Here is a 26,326-nt window from a genome sequence, read left to right as displayed (position 1 = left end):
TGACATATTTCAGGTCAGGTGCTTGGCCTTCAACCTGCCATAATTCTGCCATAATGTTCAGCAAATCATTGGCTGTTTTCAGTTACTGATTGAAAACTGGATCACTACGTGTTAGGTGAGAATTATCGGTTAATTGAATGATTAGAATATTCCGCCCTGAAACATATAATTGTATGAAAGTGATTAGAACGTATTAAATCATAATCAATAAATGTGTAGTCCTAGTCAGAATGAGGGTAAAACAACATGTCTTTATGGTATTTTAAACACAGACTGTCTGAGCTTGGTGCCGACCTGACTAGAGATTTGGGAGAGAACAGGGAGTATGTCTCAAGGACACTAATCTCTGGCGGCTGGGTAGCAGGACATGTGTGCGCGTCTGTATGTGTGTGTGCGTCTGTCTGTGTGCATGTGCGTCTGTTTGTGTGTGTGTGTGTGTGTATGGTTGTGTGAATGAGTGGGCGTGAGAAAATGTATTGTATTCTTGACTTTAGAACGTTCTCTGAATAAACTGTACTAACCTTTTGTATAAGCTGAGTGACTAATTATTATTATACCCATGGTCTTACAAACCTCGGGAATTGGTCAGAGCTATTGATTGATTGTTATTATCATTGGGATTGGAAATTCTCTTATCACTACGTGTAGAAAATAAAAGGATATCCAGGCAATATAGTTTCATTAGTTGACTTTACTACAGTTGTAAAACACATACATAAAATGTTACTAGACATACATATTTGTAAAACAAGGACTTGAAGGCTGGGTGAATTGTCAATATCTGGCCAATGTAAACAATTATACATGCAAAGCAGGGCTTCAATCTGCATCGGCGAAGTTCAGCTTTATAGCGTGATTTAAAATGAAAGGCAATGTTTCCGCTTTAGTGGAGACTGCATTCACGGTAAACYCTGCATGTCAGCTCAATCATAAATTACCTTAAATTCTATCAATGAATCTAACGCTTCAGCTTTAGACTGAATCAAGCCTTAAATCATTGAAAGGTTGGTTAGTGAAAAAGTCAAATATGTTTCATTAAGTAATTTGTGCAAAGTAATGAATTCCATGTTCAAAGGGAGATCAAATACAAAGGACAAGCAGTGCCACAGTAGCCTATGTCAAATAAAAGTTACTAATGCACTCAATTTGGGTTGTGAATGGAAGTTGCCTTGTAAAACAAGGCATGTCAAACTACAAACTTAAAAGACATCAAAAGTTGCTGAGACAATGTAGCCTTTTTTAAGACCGGTTTTGTTGAATTCAATGTAGCCAGTTTCAAGTAAAGCCGATGCTTCGTGTGCTTAGTTCTAAGCTTTTCTTTATTCTCCTTTAAGGGCGGACACTATTTGCTCCAGTTATTTAAATATGCCATTGATCTTTTATTCTCATTCAATTGTTTTCTGTCCAAAAGAACCCGCTGCATATTATACTACAGGTGAGATTTGTAAAATAATGATGTATACAAAACATATACAATATAAAAGTTTCACGCCTGTACAACAGTGAACAAAAATCGATCCGGGGCAAGTCGTGGTCTCAGGAAGTGCAGCTTCCTGTATAGCTGTTCTAGTGATTAACATGATTGTAAATCCTAATTGGCAATCTGTTGTTTTATTGGTAAATTAAGTAATTCTATAATTTCAATAGTATGGTAAAACCTACAGGGAAACTTCAAACATGGATTGCTTCACACACAAGTTGACTAGGATCCCTAGCAAACAGCAGCTAGGCTACAGTAAGTTCCTGAGATCGGCTATGAATGTATATGAATGGATGGGGCTTCCCTGTATGACTATGCAAGGGCCAGAGTTAGCTAGTGCCCAAGCCCCTGGCATTGTGATTGGTTGTTAGCTGCTCTATGTTGACAATACTGTTAGCCAACAATCTCTCTTAAAAGGAATGAAAGGCCTGGGCCTCTCCCTACTCTTTACCTTTCTGGKTATAGCTGTGGAACCGTGTTGTGGCTAATGACAACCAACGCATTTCCGTACAACCACATTTTCAGGTCAGTTCTGCTAGACAGGAACAGAACAGCAATGTTCCGAAGCTGTACTGACAGGGCTAGACTTCGGGGCAAGCCATGACATTTGCGAACATACCATACAAGTATCCACTCTTGCTGAGCACTAGGTGGAATGGGTCTTGTTATTATGGTCAGAGTGAATACAAATAGAATGCTTAGGGGCTATAATACTGGTAGATGCACAGAAGAATGACTTGGCAGCAGAAACTCCGGTGTGCAGTACTCCTTCATAGTAAAATAAAACAAYGTAGTCCCAGGTTAACCATTAATGGAGTATTTTTCTTTGTGGATCAAAATACAACTTTGAAGCTGACCACCAGCCAAATAAATAAATACAGCAAAATAGTTCACTTCTATCTTCCAAATATGTAAAAAGATATTCCTGCGCACTCAGAAGGCTACCATCTGTGGTTCGGGGCGAGGCAGGTTGTCTGTAGTTCCTTCCAACACCGGTATCTGACGGAATGTTCAGGATTGGAATAGGAGGGCTGCCATTTTGTAAGGAGTGGCCAGGATGGCTGTCAGGTTTCTCGTCGCTTAAGACAAGTTGTTTTTCTGAACTTTTTTGATTTCCTGAAGAAAGAAAGTAGGTTTGAGGATGACATTTTGGAGATGGTGAAAATCAACTGACATATCTATTAATGATTTACTGACACATATCTATTATGTTAAATGGTGCATATGGCCCAGTCCATCATACCCAGCTCTGTTATGTCGCTACAAACTCACCTCAATAAGGGCGTCTATCAACTTCCCATAGGCATCGTCGAGATTATCATTGACAATGACAATGTCAAATATGCCCGGTTCCTTGCCTGAAAGATCAGGGGAACCGTTTTAGACAACATCCTTCAAGAACTTCTCAACATACAACTCTGTTTTAGGCCAAAGTCTCTCCAGAATCAGACTCACTTATCTCCATGTCCACCTGAGCAGCATCTAAACGTTTCTGGAGGCTCTCCTCTGACTCAGTATTTCTGTCCCTTAAACGCTTCTCCTAAAATGCCAAAATGTCAGAGGGAGATCATCATGGGTGGGTTAGCGTTAGATCAGGAGTTACTACACTTTTATAACCATATTGTACTTATATAACCAATTATACACAAGTTAAACAAGACAAAAATGACCCTGGTACACCATTTTATATTGCCTCCTGGCTCTCACCAGTATGTTCATGGACGGAGGCTGGATCGAGATGTAGATGGGGTTGAGGTCTGTCGTCTTCACAGCCCTAACGCCCTGCATGTCGATGTCCAGGATGCAGATCAGGTTCTTGTCTTTAACGGCCTGCACCGAGGCCTTGCTCGTCCCGTACATGTTCCCCGAAAACACTGCGCTTTCAACYAACTCCCCTTTGTCGATGCTGGCCTGCATGTACTCCCTTGTAACATAATGGTAATCTGAAACAACAATTTCATGTTAAAAGGTTGGTTATTGAAAATAATAAAGACACAGGGGACAGCATAGGTCGCCCAAAGATGGTTGAAGCTAATTAAAGTGARGCAACAGGAGGATTTGGAGCACAAGTGTCTATCTTGGAGTTTAAAAACCCTACCTACCTTTGCCATTTTCTTCACCAGGACGAGGGCTCCTTGTTGTATCTAAAGGATGAGCGCACACAATTAGATATTTTATTTCTGTAACTGACACCTCCCTGACATTTTACACAGTTAACGGGGGACTGGTGCAGAGCACACTTACGCGAGACGCTGAAGCCAAACACGCCCTCGTACTCCTTGAGCAGGTTCTTGAGCAGCGTGCTCTTCCCAGCCCCTGACGGGCCACTCAGCACCACTGGCCTGGGTCCTGCCATAGCTGGGGGAGAGGAGGAGAGACAGGGTAAGATGAGAGAACACAACAGAGTCTGGAATTCCTCACTGCACAGGGTGTGGTGGTTACATCATGTCTTCATGGCATGAGTTATGTAACGAGACAAACGGTTGGAACTGGTGTCATGAGGAGAAATGGCCCGGCGCAGCAGCTGTCATTCTTGAGATTAAAAACATACCTAGGCTTATCCTTTATTCACATGATGAAACTAGTAAATCTCTAGTTGCCTTTATTCAAATAGTGGTGTAATACACCTGGTCTAAACAACACCACAAATAGGCCCAAGGGCTGAATATGACGAACCAGGTATCCTATAAAAACTGATGAATCTGCAGTACACATCCTAAGCAAGACTAGTTTGACCAAATATCCCCAACACCTACAGTGGTTATCATGTCCTGTTAGGCCGTTACCACGGCACCACCATGGAACAATCTAATCGGAGAGCCTAAAATGACTCTGCTGCTTCCGATTACAAGGCAGAAGAAGTGATTTCAGTACAGCTTTTCAGTCTGGAATGACTGTTTAAAATCTGTAATATGTAAACTTTTGGACAACCTAAACAAATTTGCATAGAAATGTGAGATCTCGATCTGTCATTCTCATTGAAAGCAAGCCTAAGAAGCGGTAAAACTGTTCTACGTGCCGATCTCATCATACTCGTAATTGTATCCGCTCTATCACACTTGATACTCGTAAATCGGAAAACCCAGAAGTGCGCTTTAAATGCCGGTAAAGCCTATACCTCAAGTGCACTATCACTCAGAGGGCATTAGTATGTTGCTTCACGCATTCATTAATATGGTCAGTAATGCACAAGGCTGAGTACTTATTTTTACAGTGTAAAGATAGGAATACTAGAGAACATTTTACACTACACCTATTCAAACAGATATCAGAGAGGGCAGTTATTACACCTTGAGAAGATACAGAAAAGAAATCCTCAACAGTTTGAGCCAAATAAACAAGTTAGGACCAAAACAACATTAGAAAATTCCAATGGAAGTCAGGGGGGCTGAACTCTGATATATTACACAGGTACTTAAGGAGTGGGAGAAGGGGTTTGCTAGTTTGTTCTTAGGTAACAAAAATGTGACATATTTTGAGGAAGATTTTTTTATAAAGACATTTTCCCTGAGAACTAAAATGGAAATCAATGTTAGAACCCACACGTATGTACAGTTGAAGTCGGAAGTTTACATACACTTAAGTTGGAATCATTAAAACTCATTTTCAATCACTCCACAAATTTCTTGTTAACAAACTATAGTTTTGGRAAGTCGGTTAGGACATCTACTTTGTGCATGACACAAGTAATTTTTCCAACAATTGTTTAGACCGATTATTTCACTGTATCACAATTCCAYTGGGTCAGAAGTTTACATACGCTAAGTTGACTGTGCTTTTAAACAGCTTGGAAAATTCCAGAAAATAAAGTCATGGCTTTAGAAGCTTCTGATAGGCTAATTGACATCATTTGAGTCAATTGGAGGTGTACCTGTGGATGTATTTCAAGGCCTACCTTCAAACTCAGTGCCTCTTTGCTTGACATCGTGGGAAAATCTAAATAAATCAGCCAAGACCTCAGAAAATAAATACAATTGTAGACCTCCACAAGTCTGGTTCATCCTTGGGAGCAATTTCCAAATGCCTGAAGGTACCGCGTTCATCTGTACAAACAATAGTACGCAAGTATAAACACCATGGGACCACGCAGACGCCATACCGCTCAGGAAGGAGACGCGTTCTGTCTCCTAGAGATGAACGTACTTTGGTGTGAAAAGTGCAAATCAATCCCAGAACAACAGCAAAGGACCTTGTGAAGATGCTGGAGGAAACAGGTACAAAAGTATCTATATCCACAGTAAAACGAGCCCTATACTGACATAGCCTGAAAGGCCGCTCAGCAAGGAAGAAGCCACTTCTCCAAAACCGCCATAAAAAAGCCAGACTACAGTTTGCAACTGCACATGGGGACAAAGATTGTACTTTTTGGAGAAATGTCCTCTGGTCTGATGAAACAAATAGAACTGTTTGGTCATAATGACCATCGTTCTTTTTGGAGGAAAAGGGGGGAGGCTTGCAAGCCGAAGAACACCATCTCAACCGCGAAGCACAGGGGTGGAAACATCATGTTGTGGGGGTGCTTTGCTGCAGGAGGGACTGGTGCACTTCACAAAATAGATGGCATCATGAGGAAAGAAAATTATGTGGATATATTGAAGTAACATCAAGACATCAGTCAGGAAGTTAAAGCTTGGTAGCAAATGGGTCTTCCAAATGGACAATGACCATGTATACTTCCAAAGTTGTGGCAAAATGACCTAAGGACAACAAAAAGTCAAGATATAGGCGTGGCCATCACAAAGCCCTGACCTTAATCCTATTGAAAACGTGTGGGCAGAACTGAAAAGYCGTGTGCGAGCAAGGAGGCCTACAAACCTGACTCAGTTACACCAGCTCTGTCAGGAGGAATGTGTCAAAATTCACCTGAAACATTTGACCCAAGTTAAACAATTTAAAGGCAATACTACCAAATACTAATTGAGTGCATGTAAACTTCTGACCCACTGGGAATGTGATGAAATAAATAAATCGCTTTACTATTATTCTGACATTTCACATTCTTAAAATAAAGTGGTGATCCTAACTGATCTAAAACAGGGAATTTTTACTAGGATTAAATGTCAGGAATTGTGAAAAACTGAGTTTAAATGTATTCGGCTAAGGTGTATTTCAACTGTACACACACGAGGAGCTGTCTGTGGCAGAAGTTAAGGTGATTGACGCAGCAAACAATGGGAAAGCGTTTGGCATTGATGAACTGCCCAATGAAGTTTTAAATCTCCTTAATTAATTGATGTCCTATATGATTTTCTACACATTTGTTTTGAGTACAGTATACTGCCATCTACCTGGTATAAGTCTATAGTGAATCCCATTCCCAAATCTTCGTAAAAAGACCAGAGTGCCACTGAATTATAGGGGCATAAGTTTGAGTACGGTTTATAAATTATATTAATTCATTCTCAACCAATAGGCTAATGACCTTTTAGGAGAATCAAAACATTCTGGTGGAAGAACAAAATGATTTTGTGTGAATCCAGAGCCTGTATAGATCATATCTTCTTGATCTGTACAATAATAAGAAATAGATTACACAAAGACTACTTTTGCATGTTTCATTGATTTCGCAAATAGGGACCTTTTAGCCTATAGTTTGTTAAAGACGGGTTGACCTTATCACGCAATCCAGTCTCTTTACAAAGTACCAATTGCTTGTGTGCGTGTTAATGAATATGGTACAGATTGGTTTCCCACATCCTCGGGTGTAAAACAAGGAGACACCTTATCACCGACTCTGACATGTTTAATAATGATTTGGCAAAAGAAATGCAACAGTTAAATATTGGAGTAAGATATGATGAAATGCTAAGTATCCTTTTACATGCTGATATTATTTTGATGGCAGAAACTGAACAAGACCTGAAGAACATGTTATTATGTGCAGTCAATTTGTGTAAAAAAAAAGAAGAAAAAAAGACTCATGATCAACCAGACAAAAACACAGAATGCATTTTAGAAAACCAGGTACTAAGAGAAGTGTTTTTCAGTTTTTTTGGTGTAAACATTGAGTTTACTAGAAATGATAAATATTTGGGTCCTTTGATTGATGAACATCTTCCCTGGCCGACTCAGCAAATAGAGCTCTTGGGGGAGTTATATGAAGGYYYAAAAAAAAKCTCTAAGATATTGGTTATGATACGTATTCCAAACTGTATCAGACATGCGTGTCTCCTGTTCTGGACTATTTAGCAGGAGTGTGTGGTGCTAAGAGGTATCTCAAAAACGAACATGTCCATAACAGAGCAGTACGTTACTTTTTACGTGTCCACAAGTTTGCAACTATACTTGCAATAACTGGGGACATGGGCTGTGAGTTGAGATGGAAGGCGTGTATGGTGAGACTGGAATATGCCAACTGCCAGAATAGCTAGCGAAGTTTTTCAAATGGGATCTATCCCATAGTTGCCTGGGCAACTCAAATGTCAGACCTTTTTCAACATTGACTGAACATCTGTACAAAAACCAAATAAAGGAAGAAGACATCAATATTATTTTAACTGTTGATACAATATGAAGAAAAAAATGGATGGAGGAGATTAATCATAAACCCAAATTGAGAACCTTTTGTTTGATTAAGGGTGAATTTGTGTGTGAGAGATACATTATGTATAACCTACTTAAAAGCAAGAGATCGCTATGTGCTCAGGTGAGATCGGGGATTTTGCCTCTGTGTATTGAAACAGGTGAGATCCGGGATATTGCCTCTGTGTATTGAAAACAGGTCGGTATAGAGGTGAAATTGAAGAGGAAAGACTACGTAACTATTGTGACCTTGAAGAAATAGAGAACAAAACCCATTTTACCCTCTATTTCTTCAAGTTACATAGCCCTTTCTACCACGATAAACAATTGGTCTTATTCCAGAAAGCACACCAGATATACCTGGCATTGTGTGGCTGAGTGATGAGGAGAAACTGAAATGTTTGTCCATTGTGTATTTTCTGTTTGAGGAATATTTAGATAAAACAAGAAGTGCTGCCTATAATTAAATTGTAAAAATATTTAGCGTCTATGTGGTAAATGGTACGTGTGTATATAGATTGTGTATATGCTTGTCTCCCATATGAATCTTCTTTGTGCCAGACTGGGTTCAAAAGCCTTCCATTTCATTTTTCTGTATATAGTGATAATTATTGTTTGGATAACCTTATTTACTTTTATGTATTGATTTTTACATTTAAATTTTTTCACTCTTTATGCGATGCGCAATGCAGAAAACACCGGAGGAATTATCACCACGTGAATTAATGTAATGTTTGTGTCAATTAAACCCATAAGGGATGGGTTGCCAATTGGGGATTTGACCAAAAAAAATACTAAATAAAAATCATTCATTCACACACATTGCAACCCCGACAGACGACAATGCACAATTTACTTAATTAGTCCTATTCAATTATCAACGAGATAGGCTATTTATTAGCCGGATGCATGGCTGGCTACATTTATTCCAGACAGAGATTTAGATGAAGGTAGGCTAATTCACTTGACCCATATATTGTTTCACTTGCAAGAGCAACATTCTCGCCTGACATTTGTAAATCAAGATAAACAATATACAATTGTCATTTTCAGTGGCGACCCATCATGCAGGGCTGGTGGGTTAGAGCCCCACCGGTTTTGAACCCCACCTGTTTAGCTAGGGCCATATAAAACATTGTCACCCGTTTTATAATTGTATATATTTTTTTGTTGCCCGTTTTGCATGTTATTTTGGCATTAATACGTGTAAAGTAAAAAATTACATCTTTAAATTAATAAAACGCATACAAACATGGTCTCTGTTTTCCTTTCTTAAAGGCATCTGCAAAATGCAGGTGTTTCAGCCTAGCTCAGTGCTTTCTGTGGTGGTGCAGCAGCCAGCGGAAAATACGGAGCATAAGGGTTGGTAATGTTCTCTAGTGCCGTGATTGGCTCAGTGTTCTGTCACTCATGGGGACACTACGTCACTGCAAAATCTACAGGAAGAGCTCGTAAATTCAAGCCCTTTGGGTGCTGCCATAGAGTTACATTAGAAGTGCCCATCCAAGAAGGCTCAAGGTTATGGTCCACAGATAAAATGACATCAAATCACGTTAGATCTACCGCAGCTTTGATTGGACAACATACTTTCAAAATCTTAGCTAGCAGTCATCATGAATCAAGTCAACAATCTACTGGAAAATCCTTATCTATAATTTCTCTTCATATGACAAAACGTAATGTGCTCATCGGCCATAAACATTACACAACAAGTTGGAAAACACATTCAACAATGAGTGGTTTGGAAGTCATTTTCCAAGCATAAAAATGTATTGGGCCATCAAAGGTTGAATATTGGCCATGCTGTCAATCCAGAATGACTTCTGCACAGTTAAAAACTGGAGTTCAAGTGAGTTCAAGACAACTGGAAAGTGGGGAAAAAACAAGATCAGACTGGGAAAATATATTTTGAACGGTCATCCAACTATGTCAGGAACCCAGGCCTCTTTCTAGAGCGCTGACCTGAAGATCACTGGTGTCATGATTCAACATTGTTGTTGTCACCCCCCCCCCCAGAGTTCCCAGTTGCCTGAAAGCACCATAACTTCAGAGAATGCCAGACTTTGATGAGATTTGCCCACAAAGGACCAATGCACCACCTTCCTGTTCAAGTGAGCACAGCAAGGTGTCCAAAAATGTATTGTATGCTGCTGCATAAATGATGTAATATGCATACTGTAGCTTAGAAAGTAGATTAATTGAAATGGATTGCCTCTTATCCGCTCGTCGTCCCCTTATGCCACAGTTCGTACATCTCAATTGTCAGTAGAAACCACATTTGTTTCGGCAAGTCTGCAATATCAGCTGTTTTTTATAAAGGCAGTACATGAGGCTGAATTAACTGTTTCGCTGCCAGACAAGGCTCCGCTGAAGAAAAAAGCTCTGCTGTTGGGACAACTTTAAGTAGGCCCTAACAGTTTGTGGGCAGTTAGTCACCGTTATAGTGTAATGCATGTATTATTTAGTGCTGTGTCTTGTCTAGTGGCTTTGCTGGCATGTATACAAATTACAAATTGGGGTGTTTGCCCCACCAACAATTACATGCTAAAAATTGCCAATGGTCTTTTATTTCTCCTAATGATATGTCGCTCGGTAAACATGCCTATGCGAGAATAAATAATAATAGCAAGCATCGGCTTTGATCACGACAATGACAGACAAGGTAGGTCTACCAAACAATGTCAAGTAGACAGACAAAAACAACCATATGGCCTCAGCAAAGTCGTCTGGAAATAGCTAAATTGAACAACAATGACTAGCTACGGATCGTACACGTTAGAAGATGAAATTTGTGCCCTGAGACGAGTGAGTGATACAGAGCTGCGCGTGTCCGTATTGGGAATTGAGAGCAGTTTGTTGTAATCCAATCGTTGCAGCAGGCTCAATCGATACCCCGCCCGTTTCTTTACAGACAGAAGAACTAGCCAATAGTTGTTTAGAGCACGCAGCTCTTTACACTGTTTGAGTGAGAGCGAGAAATGCTGGCAGCTGAAAATAGTTTTCCGATCAGTTAAATTACAACAAAAATACTCGTGTCAAAATCTTATTCGGAAAATTCTCCATATCAGTTATGATACTCATTTTGTCCGAGTACTCAGCACAACCCTAATTTCTATACTTCCCGTTCTTAAGGTTAGTTTCTGCATATTTTACTTTCGGTTTTGTACACCAGATTCAAACAGCTGAAAATACAAAAAATGTTTTAGTTATGGAAGATGTATTTTCACAGCGGTTTCGATGGCACAATTACTCTAATCTCTACATAATGACTGCCTGTTTAGTCTCAAACTGAAATTAAGCAAACTATTTAGTTGTTAACCATATTGGCTAAAGTCGCTCTTCCTCCTTACCTTTGGTCACCGTCAGTAGACTTGTGAGTGAGGGAGCTGGGTGAGCAACAGGATGTGTGAGGACAGAATAGGAAGGTGAATTGAGCAGCACGATTATATGCTGAAGCCTGGGACCAGTCAAATGTGTTTGTGGTGGCAGACTGTATGAACGCACGCGCAAACATAGTGAAACCAAATCGTTAATCCCTCCAATCACCTCTCAGTACACAGTTTAAACCCTGGCCATCAGTTTGTGACATACCTGAAAGAAGGCTATCGCTAGGTTGTCTGTAGGCCAGGGGTGTCAGACGACCCATTATATGAGTGCATTCAGAAAGTATTCAGACCACTTGACCTTTTCCACAATTTGTTACAATACAGCCTTATTCTAAAATTGATTAAATAGTTTCCCCCCCTCAATCTACACACTAACAAAGTGAGAACAGTTTTAGACATTTTTGCAAATGTATATAAAATAAACTGGAATATCACATTTACATAAGTATTCAGACCCTTTACTCAGTACTTTGTTGAAGCACCTTTGGCAGCGATTACAGCCTCAGGTCTGACGCTACAAGCCTGGCACACCTGTATTTGGGGAGTTTCTCCCATTCTTCTCTGCAGATCCTCTCAAACTGTCAGGTTGGATGGGGAGCGTCGCTGCACAACTATTTTCAGGTGTCTCCAGAGATGTTCGATCGGGTTCTAGTCCCTGCCGCTGAAAAACATCCCCCACAGCCTGATACCAGCACCATGCTTCACCGTAGGGATGGTGCCAGGTTAACTCCAGACGTGATGCTTGGCATTCAGGCCAAAGAGTTCAATCTTGGTTTCATCAACTCCAAGCGGACTGTCATGTGCCTTTTACTGAGAAGTGGCTTCCGTCTGGCCACTCTACTAGAAAGGCCTGATTGATGGAGTGCTGCAGAGGTGGTTGTCCTTCTGGAAGGTTCTCCCATCTCCACAGAGGAACTATAGAGCTCTATCAAATCAAATTGTATTAGTCACATGCGCCGAATACAACCTGAYTAGACCTTAGTGAAATGCATACTTACAAGCCCCTAACCAACAATGCAGTTTAAAAAAATCAGAATAAGAAATAAAAGGAACAAGTAATTAAAGAGCAGCAGTAAAATAACAATAGCGAGACTATATACACAGGGGTACCGGTACAGAGTCAATGTGCGGGGGCACCGGTTAGTCGAGTTAATATGTACATGTAGGTAGAGTTATTAAAGTGACTATGCATAGATAGAGTAGCAGCAGTTTGCGTGTGTGTGGGGGGGGGGGGGGGGGGTGTTAATGAAAACAGTCTGGGTAGCCATTTTATTAGATGTTCAGGAGTCTTATGGCTTGGGGGTAGAAGCTGTTTAGAAGCCTCTTGGACACAGACTTGGCACTCCGGTACCGCTTGCCATGTGGTAACGGAGAGAACCGTCTATGACTTGGGTGACTGGAGTCTGACAATTTGTAAGGCCTTCCTCTGACACCGCCTGGTATAGAAGTCCTGGATGGCAGGAAGCTTGGCCCCAGTGATGTACTGGGCCCTACACACTACCCTATGTAGTGCCTTGCGGTTAAAGGCCGAGCAGTTGCCATACCAGGCAGTGGTTCAACCAGTCAGGATGCTCTCAATGGTGCAGCTTTAGAACCTTTTGAGGATGAGGACCCATGCCAAATCTTTTCAGTCTCCTGAGTGGGAATATGTTTTATCGTGCCCTCTTCACGACTGTCTTGGTGTGCTTGGACCATGTTAGTTTGTTGGTGATGAGAGCTTCAAGTTCCTTGGTGTCCACAACCTGCTCCGTAGATGAGAATGGGGGAGTGCTCGGTCCTCCTTTTCCTGTAGTCCACAATCATCTCCTTTGTCTTGATCATGTTGAGGGAGAGGTTGTTGTCCTGGCACCAGACAGCCAGGTCTCTGACCTCCTCCATATAGGCTGTCTTGTTGTTGATCAAGCCAACCACTGTTGTGTCATCAGCAAACTTGATGGTGTTGGAGTCGTTCGTGCCTGGCCTTGGAGTCGTGAAGTCATGAGTGAACAGGGAGTACAGGAGGGGACTGAGCACGCACCCCTGAGGGTCCCCCGTGTTTAGGATCAGCGTGGTGGATGTGTTGTTACCTACCCTTACCACCTGGGGGTGGCCTGTCAGGAATTCCAGGATCCAGTTGTAGAGGGAGGTGTTTAGTCCCAGGATCCTTAGCTTATTGATGAGCTTTGAGMGCACTATGGTGTTGAACGCTGAGCTGTAGTCATGAACAGCATTCTCACATTGGTGTTCCTTTTGTCCAGGTGTGAAAGGGCAGTGTGGAGTGCAATAGAGATTGCATCATCTGTGGATCTGTTAGGGCGGTATGCAAATTGGACTGGGTCTAGGGTTTCTGGGATAATGGTGTTGATGTGAGCCATGACCAGCCTTTCAAAGCACTTCATGGCTACAGACGTGAGTGCTACGGGTCAGTAGTCATTTAGGCAGGTTACCTTAGTGTTCTTGGGCACAGGGACTATGGTGGTCTGCTTAAAAGGATCGGCATCCCGTCAACGGGACAGTTGTAAAGTCATGCAGCGCGTTGTCAAGATCGCAGATTTTAGAGAAACAAATGTCAGTACATATAAGTGTCTTATATCGGCTGAAAGCTTAAATTCTTGTTAATATAACTGCACTGTCCAATTTACAGTAGCTACTACTGCAAAAAAATGCCATGCTTTTGTTTGAGAGCTCCTAACAAAACACTTTCACCGCGATGAATTTATCAAACCTAACTCTGAAGGTGAAATGTGTACTTACATTCTGAAATCTTGCTCTGATTTATCACCCAAAAGGGTCCCAGAGATAACATGAAGTGTCGTTTTGTTAGATAAAATCCTTATTCATTTCCTAAAAAAAGGTCCATATAGCATGCACGATCGATTTTGTATTTCCACTCGTTCAATTTGCAATGAGAGTAATCTGTGAACATCTCACCCTAAACGTTGTTTCAACGAGTCAAATCACATTCGCATCTATTCCGCTGAGATCCTAGAAGGTAACAAAACTTCATTATATCATTAGGGGTGTAGTACATCCTATAGGACACCATATTTGGTCAGAGAGCGACGCCTTCATGGCACGCCGATGACGCGGGCGGCCATCACTTGAATGACTATCTGTCAAATCAGCACCAATCGGGGTCAAACAAAGCTAGCTAGATAGCCAATGAGCTGGGCTTTACGGGAGTATCCGGAAACCATGTATATGTCGTAAAAAGTAGCTTCTAACCTTGTACGACAGCATGCCCTTTCATTTTGGACAAAAATAATAAGGATATTCAGAGTTATGAAAACTGGTTATTTTGCAAATGTTGAACTTATATGGCTACTAATACTTGGAAAGCTGAATCAAGAAGTCCAAGTAAACAGATTTGACGATATTCTTGCAGAATTTAATATGAATACGAATGTCTCCTTCACAATTTGCCCAAATGTACATGGGGACTTCACACTAAAAGTCTTGAGGATCAGTCATACACCAAGTTATCCATCTGAAACTTTTGTACTGCTGCCATCTTGTGGACACTATCTTGTGGACAACCAGAGAGATGGCTATAGCAGTGATCTTTCTCGTCTATACTGCATTTCTGATCAATTTGATGTTATTTTAAAATGTACAACAAAAAATCTGCTTTTCTAAGTGACTCCAAAAATAAACGGTAGTGTACATGCATACATACCACAGTATCAGTCAAAAGTTGACACCTACTCATTCCAGGGTTTCTTTATTTTTTTATATTTTCTACATTGTAGAATAATAGAAGATGAACTATTAGACAATATGTAAAATACCTTTAAAAAAAGTGTTAAATCAAAATGTATTTTATATTTGAGACTAAAAAGACGCCACCCTTTGCCGACTTTTTAAATTTCTTAACAAATATCAACAAACAAAAGAGGAATAGTCACATGCAAACAAGCATACAAACTATTTACCTTGCCAGGAATCCTAAACAAACAAATCATATTCATTAATAATACAAGTTAATTGCCTTTTTGTTTTTCATTTCAGTTAAAGTAGTGCCATAATGTTTAAATTCATTTATAAAGTGAATAAAGTTTGATTTTGAATTAGACCATTTGCATTTGTGAATATGAAATTGACCTAGTATTATTAGCAGTTGAAATAAATATACTCCATCTGTCAGAATTTCTGAAATAAATCATATCAAAGCCATTAAATAATACAACCTGTCCTATTTTTTTGTAATGAAATTCTATATGTCAATCCCCCCKAAAAATTCTACTATAAATTCAGGCAAAAAACAAATGCAAAATGGTCTCCTTCTCCATTCCACAGACATCAGTTATAGTCAATATTCAGCTTGAATCTTTCCAAAACATGTAACATTTTAAATTAAACTTCCATTACTTTGTTACTGATACAATATTTGTTAGCAATTTTCCATGCTTTCCCCAATTGTATATCACCATAGATATGAGCAAAAGAATCTTGCTGAGGGAATTGTAGTATCAAACAATATTCCTAATCTGTTTATTACTACATTTATCTTTGARGTTAATATTGCCAATGAATATACACTGCTCAAAAAAATAAAGGGAACACTTAAACAACACAATGTAACTCCAAGTCAATCACACTTCTGTGAAATCAAACTGTCCACTTAGGAAGCAACACTGATTGACAATAAATTTCACATGCTGTTGTGCAAATGGAATAGACAAAAGGTGGAAATTATAGGCAATTAGCAAGACACCCCCAGTTCTGCAGGTGGTGACCACAGACCACTTCTCAGTTCCTATGCTTCCTGGCTGATGTTTTGGTCACTTTTGAATGCTGGCGGTGCTTTCACTCTCGTGGTAGCATGAGACGGAGTGGAGTCTACAACCCACACAAGTGGCTCAGGTAGTGCAGCTCATCCAGGATAGCACATCAATGCGAGCTGTGGCAAGAAGGTTTGCTGTGTCTGTCTCCAACTATACCGGTCATTCTCGTTTACCTTTGACTCCATTTCAGTGAGTCTCTTCTCCTGCTTTGCAACCTGAATTTTCAATGTTGCGTTCTGCTACTTCAGAGTTTTTACTTCCTCAGCATTGAAATCAATTGATTTCTTCAGGTTAAAATAGCTACATTGTATGGTTAGATATAATTTGTGAAAAAACAAATTGCAACTGCAGTCTAAAACTATAAACTTTGTGAGAAAACCATAAAATTGTTCCTCAACTAGAAATGTTACACCCTCTCATGCCGCCATCTTGAGCACCCCCCTTTGCAGGCTCTTGGCATTCTCTAAATTAGCTTCATGAGGTAATCACCCGGAATGTATTTCACTTAACAGGCGTGCCTTGTGAAAAGTTAATTTGTGGAATTTCTTTCCTTCTTAAATGCGTTTGAGCCATTCAGTTGTCTTGTGACAAGGTAGGGGTGGGTATACAGAAAATAGCCCTATTTGGTAAAAGTCCAAGTCCATATTATGGCAAGAACAGCTCAAATATGCAAAGAGAAACAACAGTCCATCATGACTTTAGACATGGAGGTCCGTCAATGCAGAACATTAAGAACTTTGAAAGTTTCATCAAGTGCAGTCGCAAAAACCATCAAGCACTATGATGAAACTGTCTCATGTGGACCGCCACAGGAAAGGAAGACCCAGAGTTACCTCTGCTGCAGGGGATAAGTTCATTAGAGTTACCAGCCTCAGAAATTGCTGACACCTCAACAACTGTTCAGAGGAGACTGCATGAATCAGTCCTTCATAGTTGAATTGCTGCAAAGAAACCACTACTAAAGGACACCAATAAGAAGCAGGAGACTTGCTTGGGTCATGAAACACGAGAAATGGACATTAGACCTGTGGAAATCTATCCTTTGGTCTGATGAGTCCAAATTTGAGATTTTGGGGTCAAATAGTCGTGGCTTTGTGAGACGCAGAGTAGATAAACGGATGATCTTCGCATGTGTGGTTCCCACTGTGAAGCATGGAGGTGGTGTGATGTTGCTTAGCTGGTGACACGATTTATTTAGAATTTAAGGTACACTTAACCAGCATGGCTACCACAGCATTCTGCAACGATATGCCATCCCATCTGATTTGCGCTTAGTTGGACTATACTTTGTTTCTCAACAGGACAATGATTCCACACACCTCCAGGCTGTGTAAGGGCTATTTGACCAAGAAGGAGAGTGGAGTGCTGAATCAGATGACCTGGCCTCCACAATCACCCAACCTCAACCCAATTGAGATGGTTTGGGATGAGCTGGACCGCAGAGTGAAGCTGGTTGAGAGAATGCCAAGAGTGTGCAAAGCTGTCATCAAGGCAAAGGGTGGCTACTTTGAAGAATATAAAATATATTTTGATTTGTTTAACCTTTTTTTGGTTACTACATGATTCCTTGTGTGTTATTTCATAGTTTTGATGTCTACTATTCTACAATGTAGGAAACAGTAAATAAAAGAAAAACCTTGAATGAGTAGGTGTTCTAAAACCTTTGCCTGGTAGTGTGTGTGTATACAGTGCCTTGCAAAAGTAATCACCCCCTTTGGCGTTTTTCCTATTTTGTTGCATTACAACCTGTAATTTACATTTTTATTTGGATTTCATGTAATGAACATACACAAAATAGTCCAAATTGGTCAAGTGGAGAGAAAAAAAACAAAATGGTGCGTGCATATSTATTCACCCKCTTTGCTATGAAGCCCCTAAATAAGATCTGCTGCAACCAATTACCTTCTGAAGTCACATAATTAGTTAAATAAAGTCCACCTGTGTGCAATCGAAGTGTCACATGATCTCAGTATATATACACACACACACACCTGTTCTGAAAGGCCGCCTAGTCTGCAACACCACTAAGCAAGGAGCTCTCCAAACAGGTCAGGGACAAAGTTGTGGAGAAGTACAGATCAGGGTTGGGTTATAAAAAAATATCAGAAACTTAAAACATCCCACAGAGCACCATTAAATCCATTATTAAAAATAATGGAAATAATATGGCACCACAACAAACCTGCCAAGAGAAGGCCACCTACCAAAACTAATGGACCAGGCAAGGAGGGCATTAATCAGAGGCAACAAAGAGACCAAAGATAACCCTGAAGGAGCTGCCATGCTCCACAGCGGATATTGGAGAATCTGTCCATAGGACCACTTTAAGCCGTACACTCCACAGAGCTGGGCTTTACGGAAGAATGGCCAGAAAAAAATCCGTTGCTTAAAGAAAAGAATAAGCAAACACTTTGTTTTCACCAAACAGGCATGTGGGAGACTCCCCAAACATACGGAAGACGGTTCTCTGGTCAGATGAGACTAAAATGTTGCTTTTTGGCCATCAAGGAAAACGCCATGTCTGGCGCAAACCCAACACCTCTCATCACCATCCCCACAGTGAAGCATGGTGGTGGCAGCATCGTGCTGTGGGTTTTTCCATCGACAGGGACTGGGAAACTGGTCAGAATTGAAGGAATGATGGATGGTGCTAAATACAGGAAAATTCTTGAGGGAAACCTGTTTGTCTTTGAGATTCTTTGACTGGGATGGAGGTTCACCTTCCAGTAGGACAATGACCCTAAGCATACTGCTAATGCAACACTTGAGTGGTTTAAGGGGAAACATTTAAAATGTCTTGGAATGGCCTAGTCAAAGCCCAGACCTTAATCCAATTGAGAATCTGTAGAATGACTTAAAGATTGCTGTACACCTGCGGAACCCATCCAACTTGAAGGAGCAGTTTTGCCTTGAAGATCGGGCAAAAATCCCAGTGGCTAGATGTGCCAAGCTTAGAGACATACCCCAAGAGACTTGCAGCTGTAATTGCTGCAAAAGGTGGCTCTACAAAGTATTGAAGTAGTTCTGTTTGTTTCACAATATATATTTTTTTATTTACAGGTTGTTAGGCAACAAAATAGGAAAAATGCCAAGGGGGTGAATACTTTCGCAAGCCACTGTGATTGATATAGATATGTATATATATATAAGATGCAACAGCACAGTGGGCCCACAGTTCGGTATGCATCACGGTTTGTGGACCACGGTAACGGTTTCTGTATCTTTATATGTAAGAAAAAAATAAAAACATCACCCTTAAACAATTAACTCTTTATTTTGCCTATAGGCAAAGCTTTACATTCAGAAAAATGGCAGCATGACTGACTAGGCCTGTTTTCTGTCTCTACTGTATGAAATCAAGGGGAGAAAAAAACATTAAAGGAAAAAAGTGCTTCTTAGCTTGGACAACCTGTGGCTCTTCATCTCCCAATCCAGTACATAGTGAKCCGTCACAGTGAGGTAGCTTTGAGTTGCTCTGGAGGTCCAACTATCAGTMGAGAGAGCTAGATAGGGTGTCTGTGTCAATTCGTTTTCAGCTTCTCTCCGTGATGTTTCATAGTGTTTGGGAATTACTTTGACTCTCCTTGCTCCAGTTCCACCTGCAAGGGATACAGCCGGGTGATGGCCACGTAAATGAGACATCATGTTAGGAGTGTTTCCACTCGAGTAGCCGACAGTGGCAAAGCAATGCTTGCAGACTGTTTTATGGTCTTCTTASCCTCGTTATCGTATTGAACGCTGAATCCAAAATGTTCTTACAAAGRGGATTTGAAAGACGTTGGTTCCTCTTCAAATTTGCTTCTCTGTCTCACTAGCGCTCCCTATTTCTCACGTTGGAGCTGAGAGAATGTTTTTAGTTTCCCCTCTCTTCATGGGGTTCTTTTAGGGAGGTTGTCAACTGATGTCATTGCAAATTGTAGATTAGTTATTTAAGGGGGAGGGGGTTGCGGTCACTACATTGAGACATTGCTATGAAGTAAAGTTTGTCAGCCCTCAGGAGCCCCCTAACGGCCACAAGCTGTGCSTCTGGTTCTGTGGATCTGAATGTACAACGTGCGTGTAGTTTGCAGCGCAATAAGTAGGTTTTGTAAATTATAGGAAGATGACCGGCATCCTGTAATTCCGCGGTTCATGTGTGCGTATTGAACCGTAGTGGGCGTACCGAACGGTGTGATAACATACTGTGTATCGTTGCATCCCTAATATGTGTGTGTGTTTTGGGGGGGGGGGGGATGAACTCATACGTTTAAATGACTATAAACTAAATTGAAACCATGTTGAAATGATAATGGGCCTACATTCAGTTTGACTGTATCCTGTTCTCTAATAATCATTGAAATGAAAGCCAGACAGTCAGGGAGAATCAATAATTCTCAAAACTATGTATAGAGGAATATTTTTTTTGCAAATTGTTTAGGTCAGGAAATAACACATTTTCAGAGCGGCCGTCCGGACCTCGTTGAAGACCGAATGCGGCCCCCGGGGKAAAATGAGTTTGACACTCCGGATCTAGGCTATGAAAATTATAAACCAATCATGGAAAACTCAGACGAACAATTATCTATCATACAACAGTKTACATACCACAGCCTATTCCATTACTATTAAACATTGCAAACATATGAAGACCTAGCCGATATCTCATAAATTACTAAATAAAGGCCTATTCATTCCACAAAATAGGTATATTGCATCTCACTCTTAAACAACCATGCCATCTATGCATTGCTAGTCTATAGGCTACTTGCTGAACAGTCAGTGGGTTAGGGTAGATGCCCAAAAATAACACTCGATGCGGATGACGTGTCATATTTAGCTATAGTGCTGCCTCCTCCGCATAAATCTATAGATGCTAATTTAAAGGAACTAGAGATATCTGCAGAAAAAGGAGTTTGTAAWAATAGCCATGTAGCCTATGAATCCATAAGCTAATTTCCATACTCTTTTTATTTTTCTCTCTTGTAATAGGCTAATCAGACCTGAGAAACCCAGCTTCAGCTTAACCCAATCCTCYGGTCACCCCCTGCGAGAAAAGAATCCATGCACCAAGGTTTTTCCTGACAACTGCAGGTGACAGGCATTCATTCATTCTCCACCACCTCTTGAATATTTAAACCACAAACAAATGGACAGCTCCTTTCAATGCCAGAATCAGAGTAATGGGCTTAACTCTGGGATGTAAAGAGTCACACTATTTTCTGTCCATATGTTGTTGTGACAGACTGAATATAAACCATATTGTTAATGTCATGCCTAATAAAGTAACTGCAACATTGGCCATCCATATAAATATAGCTGGGTCTAGATATAGCTTTTTCTTACTTACAATCAGAATACCAGCCAGAAATTGTGAATTTCCAAAGAAGGTGACAAGTTAGTGAAAATAATCTTTAACARATTCTATGGATCCACGATATATTGGTAAGCATATCGGAATCGGCCGACATTACCTAAAAATGCCAACGTCGGCATGATGTCTAGTTTAACGCCGATGTGCAAAACTGATATCAAAGCTGACGTGCATACCTATATAAAYTAGGTAGATGACGTCATGACGCCACAAAAAAAATACAGCGCTACACAGAACAAAAGCAGAAAAATACTTAGRGCACACTTCCAACAACTAAACAAGTTCAAGTCACTTGAAAGAGTAAGAATATTTCAGCGAGACAACTAAGGCAAAATCCACTAACGCCAAGATAATGGTATTCATTGCCCTTGACAATCAACCGTTCTCTGTCGTGGATGATGTTGGCTTTTGCCGACTGGTCGAGCACCTCGAGCCCCGGTACACACTGCCAAGTAGGCGCTATTTTTCAGATGCTGCCCTACTGGAGTTACACATTGTTGAAACGCACATCTATGAGCTACTTGCTATGGACGTCACTGCTATTAGCTTTACGACTGACATTTGGACCAGCGATGTCAGCCCCAAGAGCATGCTGAGTCTGACAGCACAGTGGGTCGACGAGGACTTCGTACTGAGGAAAGCCGTATTGCATGCTCAAGAATGTGCTGGTTTTCATACCGCTGCTGCCATTTCAATGGCATTTGAGAACATGAACACACTCCTAGCGCCATTTGAACAACTGACTCAAGAAATAAGCTAATCAACTGCGTCTGCAGCAGACACGATACCCTCTGTCATGGCATTGAAACGCCTTCAACAAAACTGCCGACACAGACCGTGGGGTTAAAACTTGCAAAAGTACTCGAGGCTGTGAACAAGCGATTCAGTGGCATTCAGTGGGAGCCTCTACTGTGTTGCCACCATGCTCGATGCTAGGTACAAGGACCGCTACTTTGATGCAGACAAGAAACAGGGTTTACGTGAAATGTTAGACACAGCTGGACAAGATGGAAACGGACACAGTGACAGTGCGCACCGAGGAAGAGAGGCCACGGACAGACAGAGCTGAAACTTCACTGCTTGACATGTATGATGAAATCCTGGTTGAGAATGAAACGACTGAACAAATGAACAATGAAACAGCCCAGCAAGTAAGTGAAAGAAATGTTTTGATTCTGTTTTACTGGTAATGGGGACATACMTAAATGCCAACAATAACTTTTTGGTCAGTGTGTGTGTTTCAACTATTTAACTGTACTAGAATGCTTAAAAGGCCACAAATGTTAAATAAATCGGTTATCGGTATATTTTTTTGTTTGTTGGGGAGGCAAGGAAAATATCGTTTATCGGCCAAAAKTTTCATATCTGTGCATCCCTAACACATTCCAAAAGAATTGGGTCTACAACGTCACCATACATAGGARGAGCCTATAAGATTTCCATAACACCGAGGCACCACTTTTCAAATGTGACAGAAAACAAGGGGTGCATGCGAGTTGACTACAGGCATGCGATAAAGCTAATTCAAAAGGTTACAGGAAACTGTCTGCATGCCATTACAGATTTGGCATTAGGTTTACTAAGACAGTTGGCCCTTATATGCTGTTCCACAGCATGTAATCGCTCCTTGCCAGATAGTGAACTTTCATCATGTAAAATCAGTTGGCTCTTAATTTCATTAGGCTACTACTGATTAGTAGTTAATGCAGTCAGCAATATGAACAAAGTGTTCAGCCATGTAAGATAGCCTACACACGTGGAATCTATACATTTTTTATACATTTAACCTTTATTTAACTAGGCATATCAGTGAAAGTCAAATTCTTATTTACAATGGCGGTTTACCAGGGAACAGCGTGTTAACTGCCTTCAGGGGCAGAACGACATATTTTTACCTTGTCAGCTCGGGGATTCGATCCAGCAACCTTTTGGTTACTGGCCCAACGCTCTAACCACTAGCCTACCTGCCGCCCCCCCAAAAAAGGGAGGTGTCGTAGAATTACAACAATAATGTTAATCACATTACTTTTATATTAGAATGTATTCCTATATTAGTACATTCACACTGTCTGTTTTTCTGAGAGCAAACAGAATTGGGTTCTTAGAACTATCATGAGTCTTAACGCTGACAGTAGATTTACGATGGCTTGGTGATAACCTAAAGACTGCATTCCATTCTATGATTAGTGTGTGTGCCTGTCTGTCGGTGCCAGGGAGACCCAATCTCCAGGTTATTTATTCCATATGGAAGGTGAACACTGGACTTAATCATTTGAGGGAATGACCTAGTGTCCTAGGTTACATTAGTATTTCTGTATAAAAAAAAGCAGTAAATTAACTAGACAGATATTTGGCGGCATGTAAATCTTGATGTTTGTTGCATGAGATCACAATGCACCTTTGTGTATAATTTCTATATCTGTTCTTCGTCACAAGGACTCAGGAACACTATAAAGTTGTAACCTAACCCTGTTTATTTGMGCTTGAAGTCTACACCATTGAGTGACTTAACATGCCATTACTGCAGTAATAAATAAAGTTAKATTGTTTTGAAGAAATCGAAGTCTCATTTGATTAGTATAATTCCACCACAGAGGATATGCTTAACTTTAAAATCAGAGGTGAAAGTATATTTAATTTCTTCCCAGTACATGTCCTATGTGTGCACGTGCTTTTATTTAAACATTTTATGGGCCTAATAATAMAATTACATATAGAATCCCTATTAATTTAATAGGATCCCTATGGGCTTAATGGTCAAGATTTGTTGTTTAACTTTTAAAATGTATTAGCCTACCTTTTAATATGTCAAACACAACCAGTCATGATGTTTTCATCTGATAGTCAAACAGTTACTTCAGAAGGCTCATGTAGACTACCTGCACACATTACTCAGGGACGGCGGAATTTCAGGGGGGGAATAGTTTAAGCCTCATTTAGATTTGTTTCTGCTTATAATGTATGACATTTGGTAGGCAAGTTTTTGAATCAACTTGTCTATAATTAGATATATTCAGCTTATCTGTTGTCATTACTTGATGCTCGTCTAGAACAGGTTTTTCCAAACTCGGTCCTGGGGCCCCCGGGAGTCGCGTTAATGCAGAATTCTGTGTTTTTCATGCAGAAAAAAAAGGCATACGATATCTTGCTGCGTTTTATAAACGCAGATTTAAAAAAATGCTTCTTATTGTCATTTCTGCTCAGCATCAGACTAATGTTGTGCTTCAGTTATACTTCTCCACTTGGATGAGAAATCACAAACTGGCATTCTACCATAACTGGCATTCTACCATCAGACTGCACTGACTGATATGTAGCTACTTTTCTCAGTGTTTCTCTGGTAAAATTAACTTAGGAAATGTAGTTGGCTACATTCTTTCTATGATAAACATTAGAAATATGGCAATGCAAAAAATACATTGCTTTTTCATTGTAAGCTCATTTACTTGGCTGAGGCCGTTAACCAAATAGCGTTGCACTTGTTTTCATGAAAATGTAGCTATTTTCTGCCGAACGTGTTGCACGAATGTATTTTCTGTTAAGGAAAAAATGCATGTGAAGTGGTTTCAAATGAAGGTCTGCATTTTGAAAACGCACATTTCTGAACTCCTAACATGACCCCTTACACTACACAGCTGACTAAAATACTCAAAGCTTGATGATGAGACAGTTATTTGAATCAGCTGTGTTTAGTTATTTTTTTTTGCCCTAGCACATGCACCCAGTGGGGGCCCCAGGACCGAGTTAGGGAAACCCCGGTCTAGAATACAAAACAAAGCCTTGCTCACCAGAATGTCATAAACCGATAGAATTATCAATGCATCATCAACAATCTAGTTGACGTGGGAAAAGTGATTTCATTTCCTCTTCACCCGCGGAGCGAGGGCATTTAGGGACCAGGGAGATTTCCATATGACATCAGTTTGACCGGTTAAGGAACTGAAAAGATGTGAAAACGATAAAACACGTTTCTTATAGTATTTCACTCTTTCGTTAGGCCTAAACAAGTCTTACAACCTGAATTGATGCATACACTGCTGTCCACGCACTTATCTCTGCCTTGGCAAAATGTCTATTACCATTGAACCACCCCACATTTTGGAGCTTATTCCACATCTATTTGTGAATTTTTCGTGTGACTTACATGCGGTAATGATAAATAGTCAAATAGATTCCAAGAGAACTGTAGACTGCATACCCCCACTATTGCTCTTGATGATACTTCATACCAAACCGTTCCATCTTATTTTCACCCCTGACAATAATCTAAAAACCATATTGCATGAGAAGGTCCTAGAATCCATATTTTATGCAATTAAAATAAGGCACTTTTTCCCCCATTCAACAATAAAGTAGACAAAAGCATATTGTCCCCTATAATAAAAATAGGTGTCAAAACGTTGACACCTAATTTAGGCACCACTTATAATATTAAGTGGTGCCTATAGCAGGTTGGCCTTCTAATAGCTGTGTGGGAGAGGGTAGATGATTACGTAAACAAGACATTTTAAAATTTAAGAATTAGAAAGCAAACATCAACTTCTGTCAAATGGAACACGGATTGACCAATGTTTATGGCCTGTGTGACAGACTGACTAGCTAGCTTCTTCAGTGATGAGAGGGAAACAGCAGGGCTATTGACACCTTTTATAAACTAGCGGTCAAAATAGTATATCTTCCTACCTGAGAAGAGCCTGAAGAAATACCTCATATACATCTGCAATGACTGCGGTCCAAGATCTCAATAATGTCTCCAAGGCGTCTTCTCCATATTCTGTCTACCTTGTGTGAGAGCCATTACAGATCGAGTTTGACGTCATCATCA

The 26,326-nt window shown here is 40.4% G+C and overlaps 1 protein-coding gene across 1 annotated transcript; it reads right to left on the bottom strand.

The window, feature by feature from the left end:
• Positions 1 to 673: 673 nt before the first annotated feature.
• On the bottom strand, positions 674 to 26,313 carry LOC111979279 (guanylate kinase). Its single transcript, XM_024009706.2, has 7 exons — positions 26,185 to 26,313; positions 3,725 to 3,838; positions 3,583 to 3,624; positions 3,188 to 3,423; positions 2,936 to 3,020; positions 2,753 to 2,838; positions 674 to 2,596 (listed from the first exon to the last, which is right to left on the bottom strand). The coding sequence occupies exons 1-7, from the start codon at positions 26,216 to 26,218 to the stop codon at positions 2,561 to 2,563; spliced, it is 633 nt and encodes a 210-aa protein (XP_023865474.1). The 5' UTR covers positions 26,219 to 26,313; the 3' UTR covers positions 674 to 2,560.
• Positions 26,314 to 26,326: the final 13 nt, after the last annotated feature.

The sequence above is a fragment of the Salvelinus sp. IW2-2015 genome, linkage group LG19 (assembly GCF_002910315.2).
Source record: "Salvelinus sp. IW2-2015 linkage group LG19, ASM291031v2, whole genome shotgun sequence".
NCBI classification, from domain to species: Eukaryota; Metazoa; Chordata; class Actinopteri; order Salmoniformes; family Salmonidae; genus Salvelinus; species Salvelinus sp. IW2-2015.
The sequence above is the reverse complement of the archived record's forward strand: the minus strand, read 5'-3'. Positions and strand labels throughout refer to the sequence as shown.